General features: G+C 42.4%; 1 protein-coding gene across 1 annotated transcript in view; it reads left to right on the top strand.

The window, feature by feature from the left end:
* The window catches only part of DCAF13 (DDB1 and CUL4 associated factor 13), a 30,285-nt gene that overhangs the window by 14,855 nt on the left and 1,757 nt on the right, over positions 1 to 13,673 (top strand). Inside the window, exons 6-10 of the mRNA XM_004697446.2 lie at positions 1,218 to 1,295; positions 4,323 to 4,405; positions 7,966 to 8,130; positions 11,434 to 11,569; positions 12,161 to 12,324. Of these exons, the coding sequence (XP_004697503.1) occupies positions 1,218 to 1,295; positions 4,323 to 4,405; positions 7,966 to 8,130; positions 11,434 to 11,569; positions 12,161 to 12,324 (626 nt within the window). The remainder of the gene's footprint in view (positions 1 to 1,217; positions 1,296 to 4,322; positions 4,406 to 7,965; positions 8,131 to 11,433; positions 11,570 to 12,160; positions 12,325 to 13,673) is intronic.

The following is a 13,673-nucleotide window of genomic DNA, read 5'->3' as shown; positions in this document are numbered from 1 at the left end:
GGGGGGTATGCATGTCTCTTGACCTGTCTTAAACACAATGGAGAGGGCATGTTCCTGTGGGCAGTGTGCTTTTGTCCTCTGCTCATTAATACTTTGATTTGCTGTTAAATTGTGCATCTAGCGTTTGAGTGAAACCAAAAGTTTATACAGAGCACTGCCACATTTTCCAATGTGAACATCGGCTTTTATTCAAGGTAGCATTATGTGCTTTGCTCAGTCTTTGTTTCTACAAACGGAACCTGGTCGAATTATAAGGTGACATAGTGAGAAGCCAAAACGAGTCATTAACTCAAGGAAACTCGGGCAGTGATTAGAACAGGCAGGTTTGGGAAAGGGCTAACAGAGGGACTGAGAAAGCATTAGCCCTATGGGGCCTTATTTAAATGTGTCCAAACATGGCGTAGGAGTTATCTGGCCACAGCACCTCAGTAAATAAGAGGAGTTTCAAAAGGTTTTGGTAAAATGGAATCAAAATGTGATGGATTTTCCCATGAACCTTTTGAAGCCCTCTCAGAGCTCTCCTTGTTCCTGCTACTCTTTGAAGGTGAAGCCGCGTAGGCAGAAGCCAAGAATGGCGTGTCAGGACCCTTGAGTGAGGAGAAGGGGGCTGCGCAGGGTGCTGCTGGTCGGTGGAGTGTTTCTTTTCATGTCTAACACCCCGGGTTATTGAGAGTCACGCACATTTGTAAGTGACATACAAGTATGTGAAACATCTTGAAAGAATGGACAAAGTCCTTTCTTAGAGTCAAAGTTCTTAAAGAGAATTAGCAAACATGAGGAACTATAGTGATTAAAGCAGTAAAGTTATGTAACTAGGAAGTATCGTGATACAAATATTAACTATAAAGGGCCACACAAATGTTCATATCTTGTGATTCAATAATGCCACTCCTGAAATTTTATCCTAAGAAAACAAGTGAAGAAGAGCTAAATGAAAACAAAACATAAGTAAAATATGTGTCATTGTAGATTAGCACATGCTAGTATCTGTGCATTGTCATACAGACATCCAAAATTACGAGAATGAGGGTGTAACAGTGAAAATACTTAAGATACTGAGATTCTGGATGATTGATTCTCTTCTTAAAACAGACTTTAATGTTTTAACTTTGTGATTTAGCATAAGCATGAAGAGTGAGTAAGTCATTGTGCACTGAATGGAAAGGGATTGTTGCCAAGCTTGGCTTTTAACTGGTGATTGTTACATTTATTTGTAGACTTTTCTCTTGGGAAGTTGTGCTTCTGACAGGAATATAGTACTATATGATATGAGGCAAGCTACTCCTCTGAAAAAGGTAAGTTGTAATGTTGTCATAAGGCTTCATAGAATTATTAATGCATTAATCTGTAAATCAGAGTTGAGGGCAAATATCTTTTCAGAATTAGTTTTTCCACCCAGAGATGGTCTTCAGAACCCAAAGCAATGACAGTAGCATCCTCTCAGCTCCCACTGGGCCCCATTTAAAGACCCTGTCAGTGTCCACCGGGGACTGTGTCCTACTCGCCTTTGTGTCTTCCTTGGTAGATTTCAGTAAATTCCAGCTAGTACTTATTGAAAGTTGTTAAAAATTACTATTTCATATTTCTTCGCTGTCTAGGCACACTTGAGATTCTCGTGATGTGTCTTATCCCAGAAAGTTGCATAACGAGTAGGTAATGTTACTTGTTTAGTTACTGTCTGATGGTTACTAGTTTGACGTTTTGTTGAGACAAGTGCTGTCCTGTGCAAGGTGACGTGTTTCCCAATAGTTGTTAGCTTGTTCCAGGACTGCGATCTGGGGAAGCCAGCACGGGGTGGTGCTGACGCGCAGAGGGAGAGCAGAGCTGTCATGGACAGTAGTGCCATCTAAGGACGGTGCGTGAAGTCTTAGTAACTGGAATTGCGAAACACAGGCGGCCAGAGCCCATTGCTGTAGTCCTCATGTAAAGTGAATACCTGTACTACCTGTGTTGTGCGTAAATCATTTTTGTAAAATGTAATCTTCGAGAAATAGTAGAGGTAGACGGACTATATTCATTGAAGTTGAAGACCAATAAATAGGGATGATCTTTCCAAATCACCCTTTTTGTCCTTTCACTCGCGGTAGAGTGGAATCCTACACAAGCTTTGCTGTTAAAGCAGGTAACTTTACCTACATGTGTCCTGTGAAATGGGATAGTAATAAACACCTTGCAGCACGACAGTGAGAATAAAACACGGTGCAGTTGTCATTGCTCACGTCCCTAAAGTTTATGTATCAACCCCAATCACCACTCAGTGTTTTCATAGTTTGTGAACACACACAAAGCTGTGGGAAATTAGTCCCCAACACGTGCCCAGCTAGGGGCAAACAAGGTGACTTCTGCCTTCTTGGGTCATGGTTCATACTGCGAGCAGTGTCATTTCCATAATCTGGGGTCATGTTTTTCTCATTTTTCCTCGTGTGTGTGTCAGGAGGAGGGTGATTTTGCTGTTGAAAGTGGTCCTGAGTGTGCAGGAGTGCTGCTGTGTCTTACACTCAAGCTCCTGTGATGTGCTTTATGGAGAAGATGCATGTAGATAAGTTTAATTCAGGGTGGCTCTAAACAGAAACACTTTAAGACAAATATTTGTGTGTGTGTTTTTTTAAAAACCCGCCCAAACCCACTGCCATCATGTCATTTCCCACTCAGAGTGACCCTGCAATGCAGTGTTCTTAACCTTGCTAATGCTGCGACCCTTTCACAAAGTTCCTCATCTTGTGGTCACCCCCACCCCAAACCATAAAATTATTTTCGTTGCTACTTCGTAACTGTAATTTTGCTACTGTTACGAATCGGGCGACCCCTGTGAAAGGGTTGCTCGAACCCCACCCCCAAAGGGGTCGCGACCCCCCAGGTTGAGAACCGCTGCTGTCGGCTGTCGGGTTTTTGAGACGACATCTTTTAGGGAACAGGCAGCAGCATCTGTCTCACAGAACAGCTGGTAGGTCTGAACTGCCAACCTTGAGATTAGCAGCCCAGTAACTAGCCCACAGCCAAGAATCAGCTGGACACAGCATTTAACAGAGAGGTAACATGAAGCTTGAGTTTAATAAATTGGAATTTTCCCCTAGCCCCTTACCTGTCTCCGCTTTTCGTGATGTCCCTTAACTTTTAAGTTGAAAAGAACTGTAACCTGGCTTTCAAGGCCCTTCAGAATTCGGTCCCAGTTTGCATTCCACTCATTTATTTGTTTAGTAAAATCAAAAGCCATGCTCACTGTCATCAAGCTGATAACAATGTGTAGCAATTCTGTAGGGCTGCTGTGATAAGACAGTGTTGTCACGTAACAGGCCCTCATAATCAGAATAGAGATCATTAGGTAGTGCTGCGTTCTGTTGTTTGCCTGTTCTGCCTGCTACACTTTCTCGATGTTTTTTCCATATGAAATGCAGTGGCCTAGGAGAAAGTAGACTTTCAGAAATGGAGAAGGGGGTGAGATTTTGGATGCTACTATTGGCATTAGCAGGCTCTCCTGGAGCCTAAACTTCCTACAGTGGACAGTTGCACAGAGTCAGGAGATTGTTCTCTCCAAAACGTCAATAACCCCTCTGTTGAGAAACACTGTATTAGCCTGGTCTTTCCAGGTCAGCTCAGTATCGTGCATGCCTTATGACACCTGGACCACAACGTGTTGGGCTGTTCACTGCAAGGTCAGCAGTTCAAACCCACTAGCTGCTCCGCAGGAGAATGAGGAGGCAGGCTGTTTGCCCTTGTGAGGCTTGTGGTTTCAGGAACCCCATATTGGGTCACAATGAATTGTATTCGACTCGACGGCACTGGTTTCTTCTCCACTCTAACCTTAAACTCATACCATTTATTTTGCCATTAATTTGACAGTTTATCATTTTATTGTGTTTGCTTATTTTTATGTATGTCTCATTTTTCTAATTAAACTACCAAGTTATTTGAGCTCAAGGGACGCTGCATTAAGCATTTTTCTATTTTTTAATACCTACACTCTGCCTGGGTGTATGTAGCCAAGGAGCCCTGGTGGCTCAGTGGTCTACTAAGCGAAAGGTCAGCGGTTAGAACTCGCCAGCTGTGCTGGGAGAGAAAGATGTGTGATGGTCTGCGTCTGTACGGATTACAGCCCTGGAAACCCCCAGGCAGTCCTGCTCTGCCCAGTAGGGACACCAGAGAGCCAGCAGGGAGTTTGGTTTAGGTTTGACATGTGTGTATTTTCCCCATTATTAAGCTGAATGTTTTATAAAATATTGCTGAAATCGGGGGAAAAGAAGCAAAGGAGGTAAAATGGGAAATGCTTACCTTGTAGAGGTCATTCCATTTGTGGTAATGGGATCTTGTATGCCGTGTTGCAGGTTATTTTAGATATGAGAACAAATACAATCTGTTGGAACCCTATGGAAGCTTTTGTTTTTACCGCAGCCAATGAAGATTATAAGTAAGTTCTTTTTTCTTAAAACTTTGTATCAGGAATGGCTCAATTTTATATGTCTTAGTAATGAAATGTGCTTTATTGAGTAGTGTGCCTTCCTTTGTACATTCAAAATGATCATTTGATCTATTTATCTTTTAATATTTTCAAATTGAGGGAGAGTTAGACAAGGATTCTTGGCTCTCAGAGCACCTACCAAATTTGTAGATGAATGTTTTTATAGATCAAAGTTTTCTTGTCGTGTAGCCACAGTATTTACAAACTGAATATGACTGCTTTTGTACTGCAGTGGCAAAGTTGAGAACTGAATCGCAGCAATCCTAGGACCCTTTGAGCCAAAAATGTTTATTGTCTGGCCCTTCTCAAAGGAGTTAGCTGGTCCCCGATATACTGAACCATAAGTTTCCATGGAAACTGAAAGCCTCTGCCTGCAGAATTTGTAGTCTGGCATGTATCTGATACTCAATGGCATCATGGCATCGATTGTTAATATTACTTCTGAAAGACAAAAGCGAAACTTGGAGTTTGTGTTTTCAGTTTAATATTTGAAGATATAATATTCTGTGACAACATGTAAAGTTTACTTAGCAGCCTTACATTCTTGACCTTAAATGCAGCTTTGTGATTCCTGATATATGAGGGGGCTTCAAAATTTCATGGAATATTAGAATTAAGATAGTGGGAGTTTTGCACAAATGTTGTTTGAAGCCCTCACAGATAACTTGCTGAAGCAGTTAACGTGTTTGATGTGTTCAGTATCCTTATAAGTTAGCTACCCAGGAAGACTAGTCTTCAAGGCAGGGAAATAGCATCTTAGTCATGTTTTTTTCCTTGTTATTTAAAGTATTTTTTGTAGTATTGTGTATATGGTAGTTCTTAATACGTGCTTTTTGAGAAGGTGAAAGTTTGTTGGTAGATTGCACTATAGATCTTACTTTTATATTCTTGTGTTCTTTCTATCATACTGACTTGGAAGAATAAATAATAATATTCCCTCACACTTGTCACCCGTTACATGATGCTTTAGTGGTGCCAGTTTATTTAGACTGATTCGGTAGTAAAAAGTTTAGGTAGACTCTTAAACCAAACCAAATGAATGGAAGCTGTTGTGACCTGTATTAACACTTTGAGATTGTGACATTATTTCTGTCAAAGGCCGTGAAAGAATGTCCATTGTTCCTACTGATCTCACTAAGGTCTCTGAATGTGTTCTACCGAGTCTTGCATCACAGAGGTCAAATGATGGGCCTGGGATGAACACATGGGAAACCCTGGGGGCAGCCTGACTTTGACAGCCGCACCTTTGGTAGTGGCTCTTTCCCCCCTGTTTTAATATATTTCATCACGCGTACAGAAAGGTGTCTTTAGAGAGTAGCCCTGGGATTTCTCGTGTCTTGCTTTGGCAAGAAGTGGATTTGGCCCTTGAAATGGAGGGCACGTTCCTTGTAAGAAGTGAGACTTGCAGTGCTGCAGCGCCGCGTCCTTAGTCACTTGCTGTGGTTTCCTTTTTCTGATTTTAAATATTCTCTTGTAGTGCTATTTAAATATACTAATGATTCTGGATTAAAGACCCCCAAGTTCAAGTCTAGACCCAACCAGTAACTGCTGAAGAAAGTTGAACAAGCTAATGTGTATCCTGGTTTCAGTAGCTAAGAGAGTTGGAATAAGTGATTGCTAAAGAGTGCTATCATGCAAAACTTGGTTTAAGTAAACATCCTCACTTGTTTTCCCCAAATGAATAGATTCCCTTGGGATTTAAATAAATTATTTTCCTTTTTTCGTGTAGAAATAATACAGCTTACTAAAAATCAAAATTTGCTTAAAAACAACAACAAACAAAAACCCCTTGGAGAAACCACTCCTCCCACCAGGGACTGTGAAGCGGAACGCCTGACATCAGTGTGCTCCAGATGACAGCCCGTGGTCTGGGGGAAGGCGGCAGGAGGAAACAGCGGCGTACGCTTTGACGAGCATTCCACGGCACTTAGGATATTTTCTCATTAGCATCAGTGACTTTTGTAGTCATGGTATTAAAAATACTCCAAGTGTCGGGTTTCCAAAACATTTGCATTTGAAATAATTTTAGATGGGCTGGAAAGCTGCAAAAATAGTACTATAAAGTTATATAAGTTATATAATTATAACTTAGCGCTTCATATAGCCACAGTGTCATTTGTAAAGCCAAGAAATTAACATGGGGCAGTGGGGTGGACAGTGCTGTCAACTAAACTACAGACTTGATTCCATCACCAGTCCGCCTCTCATGTTGTTGGTTCTAGAAGCCAACGTAAGCTCCGATGTTGCGTTTAACTGCCAGATCTCCCTAGCCTGCTCAGTGTGCACTTGTGCTTCATTCTTACCTTCCATAACCTTGGTACTTGGGAAGAGGACTCCTCGAGATTTTTGCAGCACGTCCTTATTTTGGATTTAACTGATCGTTCCTCATGATTATATTGAAGTTAACGCATTTTTGGCAAGATTTCCTCAGAAGTGATGTGCCCTTCTCAGTGCATTATGGTGCTAAGTCTTAACTCTGCTAGTCATGCTAACCTTGAACAGTGGTGATGATGGGATCTGCCAGGTTTCGCAGATACTATAAAGTTAGTATCCCCCCCATTAATTAATGCATATCTTTAGGGAATTTAACTAAATTTTTGCTTCTCAAGTTTCTCCTCACTAGTCGTACTCTTTAGGAAGTCTTGAAGTCTTGCTCTTAGGGCTTTAGTCACAGTGACGGGGCGTTACTGCTGTCTTGTCCGTGTTGACTTCTCTGGAACCCTGTTCTCTTCGCTGGTGACTCGGGTTCTTAATCTTGAAACCCCTCAAGCCATTAATTCTCCGATTGTGTACAAGTGTGGTTTTCTAAAAGGAGTCCCCCTTTCTTTGGATGCCCGTGCTTACGGTTCTACGGCCCAGATGGCACTAGAGACTAGCGCAGCTTTGTGGGACAGTGATTTGGAACTTGAATCAAGCCTTGACATGCTCATGTCATTAAAGGCAGTCACCCTACAAATAACCCTTTGTGGGAATCTGCTTAGACAGATAGCATTGAATCTCCCCATTTAATAAAGACTGTTGAAACTTTCAGTGCTGGGATTTCATGTAAGTATTATTTATAATCTGTACAATTAGTGGTTGGGAGCTTTCAAAAATGAGAAACAGATTTATTCATTTATAATTATGATGCCATTAAAATCTTTTCAAAGATTATTAAATGATATGTGTAAATGTCCAATAGAATAGTATAAAAGGTTAAAAGACATTACACTATGTTTCTCTGTGTGATGAGATTAAAGGTAAATTTTGTATTTTGTGAACTCTTAAAATTTCCATCTTTTCTGTATTTTGTGAACTCTTAAAATTTCCACCTGTGCTTGTCAGAAAGTGTGTGTTTCCTTATGAAACGGCAGCAGATGACATGTTCCCCTGTTCCTCATTGGTCCTCTTGAAGAATCGAGCCTTACATATTTTTTTAGCTAACGGATCTTATTTTGGTTAGTGACTTTTAGCACTACATGTAACTTAATCCTAGAAACTTGTGTGAGCAATTTAATATTCTTTTGCAGCTTGTATACTTTTGACATGCGGGCACTGGACACACCTGTAATGGTGCATATGGATCACGTGTCTGCGGTGCTTGATGTGGATTACTCTCCTACCGGGAAGGAGTTTGTGTCCGCTAGTTTTGACAAGTCTATTCGAATCTTTCCTGTGGACAAAAGTCGAAGTAGGTACGTGGCAACCAACACACTTTTAGTTTTCTTTTTTCTTGTCCCTCATTGTCTTTTTGGGGGTTATGTGTATAAAATGTCTCATCCCTAGGAATGGTGACTGAGGTGCTGATTCAGTGAACAGGGTCAGCCTACTGGGCAGTTTCGTTCATTGTTCAATATAATAATGTCCTTTGGCTCCTTGTGATTTACATTAGCTGTGCATCATTTGTCTCTCCTGGGTTCCAGCCCTATGCTGCCGCCTCCTGAGAGGCAAGGGCCTCAGCCCTACCTTTTGATGATACACAATCTGCTTTGCTTAACTCTTGGATGCTGCTCCACTCAGATTTGAGGATATCATACTGATTCCTAAACCTTGAACCATCTTTGATGGCTAGCAAACAGTTGTCATTTTTACTCCTTATCTGATTGCCAAGGTGTTTGCCTTTGCTTAAATCAAAAGCAGACTGGTTAGAGTATGACCAGTGCCTCTTTTTAAATGAAAAGCAGACTGACTCGGATGGCCTTGGTCTTTACACCACCATCCCTGATGTAGAGTCCTGGTGTTGGATAGCCATGGTTCCTTGTGGCTGCCTTTTCCTTTCAACCAGATGATCTCCATGCTATTAGGAAGGGTCAGACTTAAGGCATTATCGATAGGTTTGATTCGCCTTCCATCTATAGAGAATGTGAGCTTCCCCTATTTTTTTCTCTGCCCAAACCTCTCAAGTTCATAGAACAATACCTTTCTGACATGGTACCGGACACAGAAAGACAGACGAGGAAAACACAGAAAGAGAAATGGGAATGTCGAGGCCCTTTTTGAAAACAGCCATGGTGATGCACTGCTTAACTGTCTGGCTGCTAACTGAAAGATGGGCCCTGGGAACCCACTCTACAAGAGTAAGGTGCGGCCATCTGCCGCTGCATGGCGCAGCTCTGCTCTGGCCTGTGCACACAGCTATGACTCGAGGCGCCTGGCACCGATTGAGTTCTAACTAAATTATTTCACAGTCAACCTGGGTGGCTAAATGCAGATTTAAGTAGCATGCCCAAGTCATCCCAAAAGTGTATGGTGGAAAGAGTTCTAGACCCCAAAGCCAGCAGGTTGTCTCCTGGGGTCCTTTGGGTATTAAATCACAAAGGCGTCCCCTGCTGACCTTCATCTTCAGCTGCTTTAAAGGTGGTTTCTTGTCAGCTCCAGTTTCCTAGAGTGATTCAGTGCCTTGAAGAATCCGGATTTTTTTAATCGCCTTTGAACAACCTTAAAATGGCTAAAAAAGTTTCTTTTTAAAGTTTGAGTTGACTTTTAAGCATACTGTGGTTACATCAATATCTGAGAATTGTCTTCTCGGGGGTTCACTCTGTTTACTAAACAATTCAGTAAATCAACCAGAACTAACCTCAGTGCTACCAAGTCAATTCTGGCGCATAGCGACCCTAGGGATTTGCAATACTTTAAGTCTCTACGGGAGCAAACAGCCTCATCTTTCTCCCAAGGAACAGCTAGTGAGTTTGAACTACCAATCTTAAAGGTTAGCAGCCCGGTGCCTACCCTGCAGTGCCACCAGGGCGCCTTAAGTCATTCACATTGTGTGGAATGGTTTGTTGGACTGGCTACATAAAAATGATTTGTCTGCTAATACATACTCTGACTTTCTGTGGGCTTTATAAACCTAGATCTGTGTGAGCGTAAACTTGTCCAGAGCATAAGAACTCTGCCAAAGGTGGGGTCTCAGTCGTGCAAGTGACTGACCTAGTTGTGATTTGACTAGTCTGAGTGATGGCAGAGTCCTGGTGGCGTGGTGAGAGAGGCATTGAGCTGCTAAGTGAAAGGTCAGCCTCTTGAAACCTCCAGCTGCTCTGCTGGAGAAAGGTGAGGCTCTCTACACCCGTTAAACATACAGTCTTGGAAACCCCAGCGGTAGTTCTCCTGTGAGTCACAGTCACGCGATGGCAGGGCGTCTTAATGCATGAGCGGGGGGTGTGGACTGATTGTTGAGGCCTCCGTGAACTCCCTGTCAGTCAGACTCATTCCGTCTCTGGAGAGAAGGGCCTCTCAAACAGGTAGCTATTATATTGAAGGGGGGTGAGGAAAAGATAAGGCAGTCTTCCTCATCCAGTTTTCATTTTCTTAGGATTTTTTTTTTTTTTTTTTTTTGGTCTAACCCCATTTAAAAAAAATAAGTTTCTTGTGGTTTCCCTACATATTTATGTATTCATGAACTCAAAATATATAGAAACCACACAAAAGACACGCTTTGTAAGTGTGCTTTTAGAAGCTTTCAGCGCTCCTATTATAGGTGGGTTTTGGCGCGGTCATCACGTGTGGCCTTGCTTTTACTGTGCTTGCTTTGCTGAGCTTGTTGCCTTTCTCCTGTGGGTCCACATTTTGAGTCACGCAATCCAGATGCGGAAAGCATATTCCTCTCTACAGCTCATCCTTTTATTTTTTCTGACTTTGCCTTTTATTTGCTTTTTAATGCTCTCCCTAACGCCTCCCAATTTAGAATCATCTGTGAATTCACTTAGCATGTTTCACAGCTTTTCCAAATAGGTATGCTATTTGACATCTCCGTTTATGAAATCCTCCTTAACATCAACTCCTCACACACCTCTGGAGCCCTGCCTCCTCTCTTCACACATGTAAATCATCCACTTTAACATCAATTAATTAAGCTGCTTAAACAATTTGACTGAAACAAAAATCAGACATTAGGACCAACACATCCAGATATGGTCTTTGAAGGCCACAGCATGTATTTTCCAGTGAAACACAGGTTGAGAGTGCGGTGCTCAGGGCTGGCACTTAATAGCGCCAAGTTACTCCAGCTTCGTGGGGTTTGGGTTCTGGCTCATACAAGACCCCCTGTGACAGTTGAGCTGTCTCACAGGGTTTTCTGAACCTCACAGAAGCACAGTGGCATTTCTCTCTCCGTTGAGCTGCCTGGGTGGGTTCGAACCACTAATCTTTTGGTTAGCAGCCAGACCATCAGGGCTCATGCCCACTTTTGCTTTACGTTACTTGGGTTATATGTCTTCAGTTGTTGGGGGACCACTTTGATCTGTCTAATTTTTGTCTCCTTTGTCTATCATGGGATTCTAAGTTCTTCAAGGGAGGAAATTTTGTTATTGTTCCCCACCACCTAGTATAGTATTGCTGGTTGGACTCAATAAAGATACATTAAAATGAATTCAAATTTCCCTTTTATTCTCCCTCAGGACTGAAACACTGCATCCTGGTCATTGACAAGCAGTAATCAGCAGTATAAAAATATGTCCCAAAATTAACTTACGGCTTTTCACTCCCTTCCTCTGTAATAGGGAAGTGTATCACACAAAGCGAATGCAGCATGTCATCTGTGTTAAGTGGACTTCTGACAACAAGTACATTATGTGCGGCTCTGATGAAATGAACATTCGCCTGTGGAAAGCTGACGCTTCTGAAAAACTGGGTGTGGTAAGAGACCTCAGCTCTCATCGCTTTAAAGCTGCTTTTCCATCTTGCTGCTTATCCGTATTTTGTGAAGAGAATTTATGTAAGGGGCTGTCAGTACTTATCAGATGGGCGTCACTGTGATAAATAAGTGCCAACAAAGCCAACAAGTGCTGCGAGGAGCATTTTTTATTTTCACTCACACACACACACACACACACACACACACACACACACACACACACCCTATGTCAAAGGCACCTTCACTCAGATGCTTGGTAGTATTTGAGGGTTCCTGATTGGTTGTGCTTTCCCAAGGTGGAGAGAGAAGCCGTAGGGACTGGGTGCTTCTCACTTAGGGGAACACATGTCCTCTGTTGGAGAAATGGAATCAGTCAGATCAGAGGCTGCAAGGCCCTTTGAGGCCTTTTACTATCAGACACCGTGAAATCTTCACTAAAAAAAGATTCAGACTTTTAAGAGATTTACTGAAAATGTAGCAGATACTGTCCCTTGCTGGCTCCCTCTGGGTGTGGACTCATGGTTGGTTTCGTTTACACTGGAGCAGAACAAAGCACACACCCTCATTAAGATGCCCAAACTGCTCTTTTCCAGCTCTCATCCCGAGAAAAAGCAGCCAAGGATTACAATCAGAAACTGAAGGAGAAGTTCCAACATCACCCTCAGATAAAACGGATCGCTCGCCACCGCCATCTCCCCAAGTCCATCTACAGTCAGATTCTGGAGCAGCGGGTCATGAAAGAAGCGCGCCGACGGAAGTATGTTTTGGGGCCTTGGACTCGGCCCTTTGTTGGGTGGTGGCGGCATGTAGAACTGCCCCCCAGGCTTCTCAGGACTACCACCCTGTGGGCTCTGCCCCCACACCTCTGGAGGGCTGTGAACTGCCACCCTTTTGGCCAGTCATGGAGCACTGAACTGCCTGCACCAGGCGGGACTCCTGTCTTCCTCAGTACCTTTTCTTAATTTCTTCTCACCCAAAACAAAAGCTGCCTCTTCGGGGAGGAGTTTGTGTGCAGGTGTACATCAGGACTGGTTTTGAAGACACCTTTGGGCTTTCCTGTTTCTTGAGGAAAAGGAAAACAGTGGGCACCTGAGTGTGAGGATTTGCCTTAACCGCGTGTGAGGGTTTGTTTCAAGGACATTACAGGGGGAGGGGGGAGGGGAATGAGGAGCTGATGCCAAGGGCTCCAGTAGAAGGCAAATGTTTTGAGAATGATGATGGCAACAAATGTACACATGTGCTCGACACAATGGATGTATGTATGGATTGTGATAAGAGTTGTATGAGCCCCCAATAAAAATGACTTTAAAATGGGGGATAGGGGGAAGAAAACGAATTAGATCACAATAAGAACATACTTCTTACTAAAATACTACCACAAATAGGCAATACTTAAAATGTATTTCTAGTGTAGGGGGAAGTAGAAGTGTGGTAAATTTTCCAAGTTAAAGAATGCAGAGAGAACCTTTATATAGAGTTTTGAGATAATTTTTCTCAAATTCTTTAATATTTGAGATTTAACATCTTGTATCTGAAGTGGGGTTTCACACACACACACACACACACACACACTTACCCCCACCCCACCCCAACTATTCTTTTTGGAATCTTTGAATTCATACAAGGTGTATAGCAATTCTAAAAGCTCTTTTTTTCTAAAACCAGATAATATAAGTAAAGAATTTTGCTGGTTTTTAGGTAGATGTTGGGTTTGTCATTTTGATTTTTTTTTTAAATACTTTTAGTGAGGGCTCTTACATCTCTTATCACAATCCATACATTCATCGAGTGTGTCTTGTACATATGCCGCCATCATTTTCAAAGCAGTCTCTTCCCACTTAAGCCCCTGATATCAGTTCCCCATTTCTTCCCCCTCCCTCATGAACACTTGATAAAGTTATAGATTATTATTTCCATATCTTATATTGTCTTCTGTCGCCCCTCACCCACTTTTCTGTTATTTGTCCCCCTGGGAGGGGGTTATAGGTTGATCCATGTAATCGATTCCCACTTTCTTCCCCCACCCTCCCCTAATCCTCTTGGTATCTACTCCATGTTGCCCTGAGGGGTTTATCTATCCTGGATTCCCTGTGTTGCAAACTCTTA

Source organism: Echinops telfairi, unplaced genomic scaffold, assembly GCF_000313985.2.
Source record: "Echinops telfairi isolate 266 unplaced genomic scaffold, ASM31398v2 ScPeMD7_1;HRSCAF=3_0, whole genome shotgun sequence".
Classification (NCBI taxonomy): domain Eukaryota; kingdom Metazoa; phylum Chordata; class Mammalia; order Afrosoricida; family Tenrecidae; genus Echinops; species Echinops telfairi.
This window is presented reverse-complemented; position numbering and strand designations above follow the sequence as displayed.